We start from the raw sequence: 14,167 nt of genomic DNA on the forward strand, positions 1-14,167 counted from the left end.
TGCTGGTCGATGCTAACAAGAATTGCCTAGTGTTGCTCGCACTTTGAAAGACTCAAAAGCAGAAGTGAAGCTGCACAGAGCCAAAATACAACTTTGCAAACCCTTTGTACATTTGAAAGCTTCAATCCGAAGTATCTTTAAAATGTCTTCGACCTATCTGGCGAGGTGAATTGGAATCTTTTTACTAATGTGATGACAATAACTATCAGCAACAACAGAACATGGGCAGCATCCCTCACCGTAGTCAATGTATTTCAGGGATTTTTCACATTTTGACATGCAAATATTAGAATATGCAGTAGGGCCTTAAATGGAGCACTGGTTAATCAATTAGTGGTTATTGGTGGAGAAGTAAAGGTTCTTTTAGAGTTCTTCAGGACCTAGACGCCATAACTTACGCACGCAGCCTGTGCCAGTGTGAGCTCTTTATACTTGCGCCCATCTGTAACAACACCACCCAAACACTAGTCGGCGCTATGTCTTTTGTGACAGTCAGGTTACTTTTTCTTTCCACTTCCTGCTTCACTTTCAACAATGGCAAAAAAGAACCAGAACCATTCAAGAAATATATTTGATTGCAAATAAAACAAAGACACTAACAGTAAATGTCTTTTCCAGGCTCTGAATCAGGATGGCTAAAAATCAACTGCTGAAGCCTGAGGTCCAAATTTCTGACGTGGACTCTGAATGCCAACAACAGTGCCACATAAGTTTCCATCTGTCTGCCACATATACAGGTTACTTGTTTACCGTAACGGCCCCTCACATCTGCAGAAATATTAGACCTAGGAATCCCCTGGAGGTTTCTGCAGGGTTAGCTGGGACTTTTTAGCTACAGGAAAATATGGCAGCTAGTTACATATTAGGCTGTAGCATCTTCTCAGTGACTATCACTGAGGAGGGCTGAGGGATATTGCATAGCTTCCCACCATAGCAGCCTCCAGTCCCGAGCACAGTGGGAGAAACAGAGCAGGACCTCTGGAAAATTTGGCTTAATTTTTACGCCAGGTGTTCTGGAAACAAGCTGCTCTGCTACGCCATTTGAAATAAGCAGGCTTGCCGTGTGCACAGTTGGCCTGGCCACACGTTTTAGGATGCAAGGTGGATCCACAACTCAACAAATATACATTCTTCACTCGTAGTGAATCCACGTTTGGGGAGGAAACCCAGTAGAGGAGAGCAGCGACTACTCTCCATCCTACTCGCCATACCGGTGGTCTTCCTGTCTGCCATTTGACTTGGCTCCTCATTGTCTCAGGGAGTGAGGGGATCATAGACACGATTTAATGCAGCTTTACTCAGTGGAGGCAAATGAAAAGTCAATGATGGATGTGTGTGTATGTGTGTGTGTGTGTGTGTGTGTGGACCGGTTCTGCGCTGTTAATTGTGCGTTTGGCCTCGACTGCCCCTGCTCAGCTAATCTGATGAGAGTGATTAAAAAAACAACTGGGAGAAACCTAAACCGGTCCATGGCTGACCACACACACACACACACACACACACACACACAGGCACGCACTGGCCATCACTCTACTTACTCAAGTGAGTGACACACTGACATGTGTCTCAGTATGACATCTCTAAAGGTGCAATATTTTAAGTAACATTTTGTGTAACAAGATATTTAACCGATTTCACATTGTTGTAACGTACCTTAAACAAAATGATGAAGCTGTTCATTGAAAATCAGCAGGTCCCAAATCATCAGTCAACTAAATGACTCATGCATGGATCAATACATGACTCCCATCTCCATGCTGCATGATGTATGAGTCCCGACTGGCAGCATATAGGATATAACATTACAAGTATCTGCTCACCATGAAACACTTTGTTAACAATGGTAATTTAAGTTAATGCCTATTGAGAAAAACGGAGAAGGATCAATCTATGCATAAGAACGTGTCAGATAAGAAGATTATTACAAACTTAAAGCATGTGAAAGCGAAAATGATGTGCAGGCTAGCATCTTTTCTAGCTTTTTGTCAGCTGCTCCAACTATAAACAGTAACAGCTTCGTGCCTTGGCTTGGCACAATGTGACAGAAAAACAACAAAAACTGGTGCAACAGATGCCTATGATTGGTCACAGCGTCATTATTTTTTCAGTGACTTGAGTCTCAAGGCCTCTCAGCCTCAAGCAGATGGGTCCCTCCATAAGAGCTCAAGGTTTCTTCCTGCTAAAGGGGACTTTTTCATTTGCCACTGTAACCCTTTGTGATTGCTCTGGGGGTTTCAGGCTCAAGTTTCAAGTTTTCTGTCAAGTGCCTTGAGGCAATTTGAATTTAGCTGAATCAATCTGAACCGAAGCTCAACTCTGAATTGTAGCCATCGCATCTGTTACGCCGTAAAACGCGTAGCATCTTCTACTGAAAATGACTTGTTGCCTGTTGCTTTGCCAACAGTGGTGCAAACACAGCATCAGAAACCAAGTGTCTGCCTCACAACACGGCTGGCTACCTGCATGAGTTACAGCATCCCATCATTCAGCGTTTAATCAAACTATGCATTTGTTCTGATTACAACCAAAGAAAAACACTTAAATGCTTTTAACGAGTTTTATTCGATAATTCCACAGAGAATAATGTGAATGGACTAGAGCAGTGAGAGCTCCTCTGTGCTGCTCCGAGGGACCTGAAGAAACAAAACACCACCATCCTGTAACTCCCCATCCCAGCCCCGACCACAGCTACCGCACCCCCTGCTTGAGTCCCCATACCGCAGCCTTCCCCCTCTGAATCCGCCCAACCCCTCCCCAAGCACCTTTGCATTTCACCGCAATGCGAAATCAATGAGACGTGTGTGTGTGTCCAAAAAGAGATCAGGTAAGACGGTAAAGAACCGACTTAAGTAAAAATGTGCGCGCAAGTGCTTGCGTGTTGAGCGAGGGTCCGAGTCTAAAAGAGTGTCGGCGGTGGCCATGTCTGGAGCGTGTGTGTTTGTGAGTGTCTGTGTGTGTGTGTGTGTGTGTGTGTGTGTGTGTGTGTGTGTCTAAGTGCGTTTCTGTGGCAGCAGCAGCAGCATCAATAATTAAAGCTAATCTCATTAGGGCTCAGATCCCTTTCAGACGCTTTTAATTAAATGATGAATGGCCTCCCAGCTGCCTGTTAAATAATGCTGCTCATGACATCACGGCGTGTGTGCATGTGAGAGGTACAACATAAGGTAGATGTCCTTAAAAGAAAAAAAAAGAAAAAAAGAAAGACACAAGGAGAGACATTCAGCAGCGAGAAAGGTATGGCTCTGTCTTTCACACACACACACACACACGGACGCAGACATACGCCATCTGCTCTCAGATTCAATATGTGGCCCATTATTAGAAGTTACTGCTGCCCTATGCACCAAGGAGAGCGAACAGGAGTTAAATGTCTCAGAAGTCGCAAGCTGTTCCATCACACCCGGCCGTGAAACACTTCATATCATCTTCCTAATAAAATCACTCACAATACCATATGTGCGAAGATGGAAGGCAGATTGAGGGAAAAGAGGATGTATGTGAAATTGTGAAGGACAAAAAAAAGAAAAGAGGGAAGGGCAGGGTGTCTAAAAAGGGACAGTGAAGAGCTCGGGGGTGTGAGAAAGATAAAGATAACGAGGGACAAAGGAATAGAGACACAGGGGCCGAATCAGAGAATGAGAGCAACAGGTAAAGCAGAGGACAGGTAAGGGTGCCAAAGCGCCTCGGGGCTCCAGACAGCGTGGACATGGCTATGAGAACAGCCATAATCCCTCCTGTTTCTCATCCCCCTCTGCTCGAACCTATCCCTCCCTCCATCAACCCCGCCACCTCCCTCCCCACCCTCGCTCTCGGGCTGGCTCTGTATCGGATTGCTGACTTCACAATAGGCCCTGAATCATCACTCTAGCCAGAGAGACACAGGCAGAGACGAAGAGGCGGGCAGGCCGGCGGGGGGAAAGAGAAGGTGGGACAGACAGACAGACAGACGAAAAAGAATCAAGGACACACAAAGTGTAAAAATGTATCTTTTCGGATTCCTGCTGGCGCTTAGCTCAAAAACAGGCGCATGGACGAATGTGCTTCAATGGGAAATCTTGAATAGATCAACAAAGAAATGGTTTCAGATACAGTCGTACCTCATACAGCTTTTACCCTACACACTTGGTAGCCTGTGAAGTAAAATATATAAAATGTAAGAATGCATCTAATTTTCAGAAAGAATCTTCCTCCATAAAAAAAAAACATGCAGGTACAATTCATTGCTGGATGTGTGGAAAACAGTGTGGTGAGATTTTTAAAGAAGTCTGATCTTTAAAAGGTGGTGGGAGATCAATAACCTCCCGAGACCTGAGCTTTAGTTTGGTATGCATTTTTTATTTCATTAAGGTTTTTGGAATGAGTAGGACCGAAGAACTATAAAAACTAAGTAAAATCTATGAACAGGAAGTAGTTTTTGGAAAAAGGGATGTCCTTATATGTGGACACGAGGATTATTTCACTGTATAGTCACCAATATGTAATAGAATATAAAACCTATTTGCTAATTTGTGAAGTTATAGCTCATTGCTATTGAATTTGTTACGTTTGCATGTTGTGAATTTGTTACGGGGTTTTGTACATTTTTACTCTTTTTTTTTGCTGCAGAATGAATCACGTTTTTACTCCAACTTGTATCTTGTTATGAGGACAAAAGTTTAAATGAAGCAGAATAACCTGTCAAAGACCATGCACTTTTAATAAATCAAGCACAAATCTGCTTCCAGCTCACACTCAACAGGAATTTATTACAGAGACAGCTCACAAGGGTTACCTCTCTAAGACAGAAGAAAATAAGGAGTGACCATCCACTAAGAAAAGCAAACTAACAAATTCCCAGATAATGAGAACTCTCATTAGCTGCAGCCGTAGTTCAGTCAGTGCAGAGATCCATGTTATGGCGCATGTGGCCTCCGCGACCCCTGCGTTACCCCTCTGATTCTACTCTGTGGAGACAGAAATCCAATCTCCCAGCAGAGTAAAAAAGGAAGTTCTCGCGGCAGGCAGGGCAGGCAGGTTCCTCCGTAACCAAAGCACAATTGTTGCAATTTCATTTCCTTCCCAGCAAAATGAGGAAATATGCTCCTTTTTCTTTGTAACCAGTGGCAGATGAGCGTTGAAATCTGGGCCCAACAAACGATGGACTATGTATGGATTAAACAAAGAAGAAAATGGTTCCCTGTACTTTACTAACTACTCCTCATGTAAGGTAATTACTACCGTAGAGAAAGTGAAAATGTTCAAACGTAACATCTGGCAATGCTGTGATTTTCGTGAAAACTCCTCGACTAATCAATGAAGTGAGGACTCTTGGCGAGAAATACGGGGCCTTCACCGACTCCCATTGAACAAGCACGGCCACAATACGAGATGGTCTCCACTCAGATGACCTCACACATCCCACACCACAGAGTGTATATGTGTATAACAGAGAAAGAAACACCTACACACACTCACTCTCACACGGAGACGCACAGCAGACACTAAAGCACACATATCATGTGGTTTCCTGTCTGGTGTGTTCCTCTAGAAAGCCCACGCTGCTTGCTCTGGGTTTCTAGATGGATTCTCCAGTCTGTTTTGGAGGTCTGACTCTGTCAGGCTGGGACCAGCGCACAGGCTGTCTGCGACCCGCTCACCTCACACCTTGCTGTCGTTCCCTGGCCGGGGCCAGACTCAACCCTCGTATATAGAAGTTATAAATTCTCTCAAGCAGGGCAAGAAGAGTTGGACGGGTTTCGGCGAAGTACAGATGTTTTGGTGGTTTCGAGCATCTCGAGCAAAAGAAAAACAAAGAGGCTATTGAAGCTCGTTTTTTCCATTCTTTTCTTTTTGACATGCAAGTGGGACACAAAGTAGAATCCAAATTCAGTTAGCCAAATAACATTTTTTTGCTGGGAAAATTGTATAAAAATTGCCATAATGCTTATACAATACAATAAGTCTTTAGTGAATTAGCACCTCCCTAATTGACCGTTGAACTAAAACCGCAGGGAACATACTGTATTAACCAGATCCAGAAACGGGAAGATACCGTTCACAATGACAACTTCCCAGTTTTAGGCCATTTGTTTATAACGTATATATGATACTGGGATTCTTACCATACTTTTGCAAGTGACCCTTAAATCATTTATTTAAAAAAGGCATTAGATCTGACGTGTTTGCCTCACGTGCTCTTTGCACGCTGTCCTTTGTCGGTAATATGACATGTTTAAGTTGTGTTTCCCTTGTAAGCGCTAATCAACAGCTTGACATTGCTCTGTATTAACTGCCTGCCTCGCACATTGCTTAACTACTTTTAAGTATTTTCCACTGAAAGCTAAAACAAAAAAAAAAAAAAAAAAATGAGTTACAGTCTGTCTTGCGCAGTCTGATCAGAAGACTCTCCCAGCTGTCAACTAAACATAAATCCTACAAGAATCACTGTACACTAAGCTGAAATTGAAGTGCGCCTCGGTGCCACGGCTAGGATGCCAGCCTACTAGACGGATGCCAGCGGGGTAGCGGTTACACTCCGCACGCCCGCGAGCCGTCCACATGCCCTGTTGCCGGGCAGATTTTGGGACGACCGTCCGTGACGGCAGTGCGATCTTAGCGATCGGGGTTGGGCCGCGCTCGTATTAAGCTACCGCTGCAGCATGTACGTTTGTGTGAATGTGGCTGTATGGGGTTGTAGGGGTGAAAGAGGGGTGCAACCTGACCCCTTTCCTACTCTGACTCGGTCTCTCGCTGTCTCTCCGTCTTTCTGTCTCACACACACAGACTGGGACAGCTGCCATAGTAGGGGCCTCTCCCAGCGCACCAGAGGAAAGGGCTATAGCTAAAAGACGCCTTTTTCCCCTCTTTCTTCATCCCTTTTTCCTCCTCCTCCTCTTCCATCTCTTTCACTTTTTTCTTCAGGTGGCCATACATTTAAATCCTGCATGGCTCCCCGGGGTCAACAAGCACCACCGCCTCCCCCACCACCTCCATCTGGCTGCATCCACTAGCCAACAGACTGGAGGCTTCAGTCAAGGCAAGAGCCATTGAGCCATTGAGCACTGAAGGACTCCTGCTATATATAAGCTTTTCGCTCAGCTTTTGCTTGAGCAAAATTCCCAATAAAACGTCCGATTCACACAGCAACACCTGACTAGGCATCTCTCAAAAACAAGAGCAAAAACAAAACCCTGTTATCGCCGTTTTCCAAAGCTAAGCAAGTACGTGACAACAGGTGGAATTGAGACACTTAAACAAGCTAAAAGTAGAATTACTGCGCTAACCACTGCTGCCCCTGCCACAGGCTCCTTACAGCGGTCCCCGAGGACCCCAGACGGCAGGCTGGCCCTCGGCAGGCAGGCGGCCAGAGAGGACGCTGGGCCATAACCCAGATGACGTGCGATGGATGTGGTGGGAAAAGGGCGGGGCGGAGGAAGTAAGGGACGGGGTACTTTAAAGGGTAGGGAGGAGGAGTGGGGGATATCGGGTGTCGACAGACAACTCCCCGAAACCCTGTGTGTGAGGCCTGCGCTGTTTTCTTAGTCACCCGAGACACGCCTATTTCAATGGAGCAGGGAAAGAATTAGCCACTTTCAGTTTAAATATTAAACAAGATGAAAGCATTCGGGGAAATAAATAACAATTACATAATGAGTTCGGGTTAAAGCTGCCATATGTACTCACAACTTGATGTTGGTTGTAATCCAACCGAGACAGCGAGCGCAACGTCAGCTAATTTGACGAACCTTGGAAAAAAAAGCGCGCGCTATTACATGATATCAAAATGCCCTTTTTAATTATCAGAAATGTTTATTGGTTTGCTTTGTTTTGTGATTGGATTTCTTGGACATAACAAGACATCTGCATCTGTTTAGGCTTTTTCTCACTATTTCACAGGCTAAACAACCGATCTCTTAGACAAGAAAATAATAGGAATCATACGTGCGCTCCAACGAGTCAAGTTGCAGTCTATGTCCTTGTCCACCCAGACTCACATGGAGTGGATGTCTTTTAAAGCACTACGTGCATTTCTGGAGGTTATCGCCGCACTGACATGAATGATTAGTGAACAATTTCCAGCGTGAAACATGCTGTCTTCACTAGGAGACTTTTTCTTTTGACAGGGCAACGACAGAGGGCTTCATCACACGGCGCAAACCACAATCACCTGAAACTCAATATCAACAGAACCACTGAGCTTGTGGTGGACTACCAGAAGAACGGGAGGACCCCCGTCTTAGCTGTCATCCAGACGGAGGCAGCGAAGTGCGTGGACTCCCGTTAGGCATTCACGTGACACATTATTCTTGCCATAATGAGGAACAGGTTCTGTGAAGTTACAGTTGTCCGAGTGAACATTTGTGGCAAATTTTAGGAAACTCCCTCGAGATGTTCCTGAGATATGGGATGTTTATATAGAATGTCATGTCATGTGCATAATAATGACTAGTTTCAACAAAGTAGTAAATCGTTACAGTTTGTGCTTTTCCCTCTCTCTCTCTTTTCTTTTTTTTCTTTTTTTGCAAAAAATGATGATTACAACCACATAAATGTACATTTGTTGCAGGGCTGTATAAATGTATATTTCTATTAGCTGAATATACCTGCGTACATCATGCCCTGGAAACCCCCAAATCACCCCAGTGATACTGAGTGAAACTGACTTCACCGGCTACCAGCGTTAGAAAGCAAACGTGAGCATTTCCAGCAGAAACATTCCAGAGGTCTATAACACTATCTAGCTCTGTGCGGTATGATTAAAATCTCTGCCCTTGCTCCGAGATCTCATTTCCAACTAGAACAATTAATCAATGCCTTTGAGCTGCAGCTCAAATTCACATTATAAATGATATCACTGCCCTATTTAAAGCAGGTGAAGTAATTGTGGAATATGGACATCAATATTTGATATGTGGAGACAAGACGGATGCGTTTCTTTCTCTGTCTTTTCTTTTGTCTTTCCCCCTTTTTTTAATTTTTCCCCTTTCCTGCTTTTGTTTTTCGCCTCCTGCCTTCGTCCCTCTCCGTCAGGTCTCGCTGCGCGCACGTACGGCGTGTGAGAGTGACACGTACTCCGCTGGGGTCAGCCCGTAATCCAACCCAGAGCCGAGTGTGACAGGGCAACACAAAAAAGTAGAGGAAAAACAACATACTTCATGGAATCTGTCCCACTTCGCGCTATTATTACTGTCGAGGCTGGCAGGTCAGAGGGGGAGAAAGAGCGAGAGAACGAGGCTTGACGGAGGAGGAGGAGGAGGAGGTGGAGAAGATGAAATTACACCTGTTCTGGTGGCTGACTAACGACTTTGAAATGCGAGTGGCCCTCGCTCGCCGCCAAAATCATTTTCCCAACAATACGGCCTGATCTTTAAACAAGCAGAACTGGGACGCTTGCGCTGACGTGACGCGGAGATGGCCCGCTGCGCCGAGCCGCTAACAAACCCTCGGGCTCAGCGTGCGACTGAATTCTGCGTGCGCGAACCTTCAGCTCGTACTTTTTCAGTGTCCTTTTCACACACACACACACCTGTGCAACACACACACACACACACAGAGGCGCGCTCCTCGGGCCGATTGTTTCCGAGGCCTCGTTCGTTCTGACTGCTGCCATATGGTCGCTGTACACTCACTGAACCACATCTGCTGTGTGTTAGCGTACGCACCCAGTTACACGCACACATGGACATCAGTGCGCCCTCGCCTCGCGCTTGTGTGGCCGACACAAGGTACACTTACTCACCCACCCATCGGCGCACACACACACACACACACACACACACACACACACACACACACACACACACACACACACACACACACACACACACAAATGCATACAGTAGCCTTTAACTCACCATCTGTTCGTTGAGGTCCTGTGAGGCCTCCATGGCTCCTTCGGCTGAGGTCCGCCACACACTGGAGAGTCAAAGACGAGAAAGTGAAATGTGTGTCAGTGGATTTAAACGATTATTATTATTTTATTAGAGGTAAATAATCACCTGTGGTAACTTTTCCAACACTACCACGGGGAGGGTTGCCTAATGTTATCACTCACATTGTGCGTGGAACCACCCCACGGTACAGTACGCATTTCATTTTTTTTATTTTTTATTTTTTTGTCTCCGTGCTAGACCTTCTGTCAGTGTGTTTATGCGAGAGCAACAGGAGACCGAAGGAGGGAAGCGGCAGCGTTAACTTCGGCATATCATCTTCAGCTGAGGGTGAAGTGGAGAGATAATTGCAGAAGTAAATATCAACAATGAAAAAGGAGAAGTGTAAGTGATACGGCGGCTTGGCTGGATCTGGACCACAGACACAGAGGCTGGCCATAGCGCAGCACGAAGACAGTGAGTGACCCTATTAATACTAGACAGGAGACAGGTTGGCGCAGGGAGCGCCGGAGAGGAGAGGCCGGCCTGATTGTCCGATGAGACGTCGGGGCCGGGCCCGAACCGAGCAAAAAAAAAAATTTTGTTCTCGTGCTTTTTTGTCGACCGTTGTCACGCAGCGAGAGCGACGCTGCGTCAAAAGGCCGGCCCGGGGGAAAAAACAATGGCAAACAATGGCACCGTCCCAACAGAACGGCACAAAATGGCTCCTCTCTGCCGTATTGTGCGGAGGGCGTCAGGAAAGTTTGACAGTCGAACAAAAGGTTGCGCTGCGCTGACATGCGAACACAAAAGTCCTTCCCTGTCATTAGATCTGTGGTTCCCAGCAATGTGGTAAGGAGTGCAACTGAGATGTTTTCAGCTAAAAAAAAAAGAACTTGGTTATTTGTGTATGTATTCCACCTCAGCTGAAAATATTTAGCTGTGTGTTCATTTGACAGGGCCATATATGTGTTGCAAAGACTGAGGATCAATGTGCTGCAAAACCTCTTACCTCATCTTAATATGAACTTTGTCCATAAATATGGGTGCTATCATGTGTGAATGTTCAATTAGGCCAGTGTAGCGCCTTCTCTGAGTTTGTTAGTGTGTGTGTGTGTGTGTGTGTGTGTGTGTGTGTGTGTGTGTGTGTGTGTGTGTGTGTGTGTGGAGTTTTCTGGCTCGATCCTTTAAACTAACTGGCATCCTTTTAATTTTTCATAGCGCTCAGCTCCTCCTCGCCTGAAACCGAAGACAATAATGCGTCTCTCAGGTGAATTGATTTCTCCCCAGTCCTCCTCCCTCCCTCCCTCTCTCTCCCTCCCTCAACCCCTCCCTCCCTCCTTCCCTCGCTCACTGCTCCCTCCCCTCTCACCCTCATCTCTCTCACCTTTGTGGAGGACATAATCAGCCCCTCTATCCTGCTGGGTTTCTCTCCTTTCTGCAGGACTGAATATTTTTTGCACAACTGTTCCCACTGAAGGTGAAGTTTATCCAAGTTCATCCAGGTTTCTGTGGTACTGGATTAAAGATATTGTTGCATACTTGAGGGAGAACCAAGAGGAGGCAGAAGAAATGCGATTTATCTATTAATTTTCTTGTCAAACCTGTCTTAAATTAAATTTAGCTGAAGGCCTATCCCCCTCTGCGCCGACTCCCGTAGCCCCACCACACGCCCCCACAAAAAAAACCACCCAGTAGTCACCTGACACTGAACAGGGAATCAATAATGCCTGCCATTTCCTTCAGGGTCCCAGAAGAGAGAATTATATTTCTCACCATGGCCATTGACAGCGACACGAGAAACACATATGGGTCGGCGGAGGATTAGAAAGCGGACTACACAGCCATGGAGTGCGGTAATTCCACGCTATGAAAGCCGAAGAGAGGAGAATGTTGAACAAACCGCAGACTGCTGATGGCTGCAGAGGCTCTGGTGAAAATTCACACATTAAATTAAACCACATTGATTTTTTTCCCCTTTTACGCAACAGTCGATCATTTGGTGACACATTAAAAAGAAAGATATTTTGGGAATCGTCTTATATTATTTGCGCAAAATGCGCAGAAAGGCTTTTTTTTTCCTTTCTTTTAAGCAAAACTCATTTGCAGCTTTCGGCAGCATTACTAGATACACATTAACATTTATTCGGAGGGTAATTGTTCGCACAGTTGTATAGAATTTCACAATAAAATTAATAATAAAAGGCGTCATGTGAGCTACTTTTAACCCTAATTATACTTGAACTATAAATGGCCATGTGTTAAAAAAAAAAAAAAAAAAAAAAAAAACAAACAAACAAGAAATCTAACATGTAAATGTGCGAAAGCTTTAAATTTGAAAATAATTTGCTAAATTATTGTTTGGCTCGTCTCCCTGTTTCAGGACTAAATCCTACGTACGCGTTTTAAAATAAATAAATAAAGAAAATAGAAGGTTTCAGAAAATTTTCCAACAAAAATAAAATAAAATAAAAATAACCAAACAATAGATAAATAAATATAAATGTTTAACAACTAATGTAATATTGGGGATAATATTGACGTGTTTTATTCTCCAGCCGTATTTCCCTAAGATAATACGCAATCGACTGTTACAGATTAAGCGCACATGAGTTTTATTAAATGACCAAGAGTCCATTTAATTCAAATAAACAAGGCCGTGACACCATTTTAAGCCTCTTGTGCACCACTTCTTGTTTTTTGTTTTTTTATCATTTCCCGAAATGTCCACGCCACAAATCCCATCCATCCGCGTCTTGCGCATTATTGCGCGCTGGTTAAACAGCGACTCCTTAATGTGAAATCTAATCTGTAGGCTATGGATTACGGCGCAGTAGGCCCTATCAGATTTTGAGTCGGTGTGTAACTTGTCATGTTGTTAGGGGCAGGCCAATGGCCAGGGGCCATTCAAGCCCTGAGAGCCCGGACGTGGTATAAGATTCCCATTTCCTACATATCAAATATAAACACAAACTCCACGTGGGGATGAGAGGAGCGATGGGGAGGAAAAAAAATGAGTACAAATGGAGAGGGGACACCGGGGGGACAAAACTCCCGCGTGTGTCCACTAACTCGGGATTAAAAGGCGTATAAACCAAATTCACCCGCAGTCTCGTGATAAAATAATATATTTTTTGATAGAATTTTTTTGTTTGTTTGTTTCAGAAAAAAAATATTAAAAACAGATGATAAAACCGCAGTTTTGATTAAATTTAGGATTTACCTGAAAACCCATGTGAGATAGACGGACATAAAATTAACTATTTTATTTCAGCGTGTTTAGGTTTCCAGGGTTTGGGTGAAGACCGAAAAGATAAGAAAACAACGCAGTTAAAAAAAAAAAAAAAAAAAAAAAAAATCAACACAGTCTGTAACAGTTTATATCTCCTCGGCTCATTGATGCGCGTGGACCTGCCTGCCAACAACAATTTACGCAAATTATTTATGGCATTATTCCAATTGTCAAATGTGAAACCCCCTACTTTAATTTATTTTTTAGATTAAATCCGTTTATTGTATCTTTAAACGTGGGCGTCATTTGGTGGATGTCATTTGGCGATTATTTATAGATTAAAACAAAAAAAATTATCAGAATGAATCAAAGTCAACAACTTTTCCAGTTACCAAACTCTCGCCAGACTTCATCCACCTGAACTGTCAGTGCTGTGTTTTGCATAATAAACCCGCAGACACGTAGCCGTCTTAAGAAGAAGAACACTTGAACTAAACATACCTGTGTTGAAATGATCGTCGCCCCTGTCAGAATCAGCTCCCAGATTTCCTTCACTTCTTGGGAGCGCTCATAATCTACTGCAGTGTGGTCTCCTCACAGCTCTCCCTGCTGTTTGCAGGCTGTCACTGACTGGATCAAAACACTTCAGCCGCAGCTGCCCATTACCAGCAAGAGTCCAAAAACAAGCCCGGGGAGTTATTTAGACCAGATCGGACACTTTTACAGGCTCCAGCGCGGCTCCCGGGGCTCTGTGTCGTTGAGCGGAACCCTCGCATCCGCGGGGAACAACATTATTTTCAGTCCGCGTCCAAGTTTGAGCACCGGGCTGTTCAGAGGCATTAGACATTATTGAGGACCGTGCCGCTGCGCATGCGTCCAGCTGCCATGCGGACACTATTGGGCAAGTGTCCAAAGGAGTAATGGGCTTCAGAGCGAGAGGGAGGGGACCGAAATGACTTCTTATTAATAGTTTGGGCCAAATGACGTGCTCACAGTTTTATATATCTCATCAGAGCAAAAACAACACGCACCCAACACTGCACACTATCTATCTATCTATCTATCTATCTATCTATCTATCTATCTA

The 14,167-nt window shown here is 44.6% G+C and overlaps 1 protein-coding gene across 5 annotated transcripts in view; it reads right to left on the bottom strand.

The window, feature by feature from the left end:
- The window catches only part of eya4 (EYA transcriptional coactivator and phosphatase 4), a 42,272-nt gene extending 28,329 nt beyond the window's left edge, over positions 1-13,943 (bottom strand). For 2 of the 5 annotated variants that reach the window (XM_047573607.1, XM_047573605.1), the window contains exons 1-2: positions 13,582-13,939; positions 9,834-9,894 (exon numbers count right to left, since the gene is read on the bottom strand). In XM_047573607.1, coding sequence (XP_047429563.1) covers positions 9,834-9,866 — 33 coding nt within the window. In that variant the 5' untranslated portion in view covers positions 9,867-9,894; positions 13,582-13,939. Of the gene's footprint in view, positions 1-9,833; positions 9,895-13,581 lie in introns of all 5 variants that reach the window. The other 3 variants (XR_007111112.1, XR_007111113.1, XM_047573606.1) reach the window with 3 other exon arrangements.
- Positions 13,944-14,167: the final 224 nt, after the last annotated feature.

The sequence above is a fragment of the Mugil cephalus genome, chromosome 21 (assembly GCF_022458985.1).
Source record: "Mugil cephalus isolate CIBA_MC_2020 chromosome 21, CIBA_Mcephalus_1.1, whole genome shotgun sequence".
Lineage (NCBI taxonomy): Eukaryota > Metazoa > Chordata > Actinopteri > Mugiliformes > Mugilidae > Mugil > Mugil cephalus.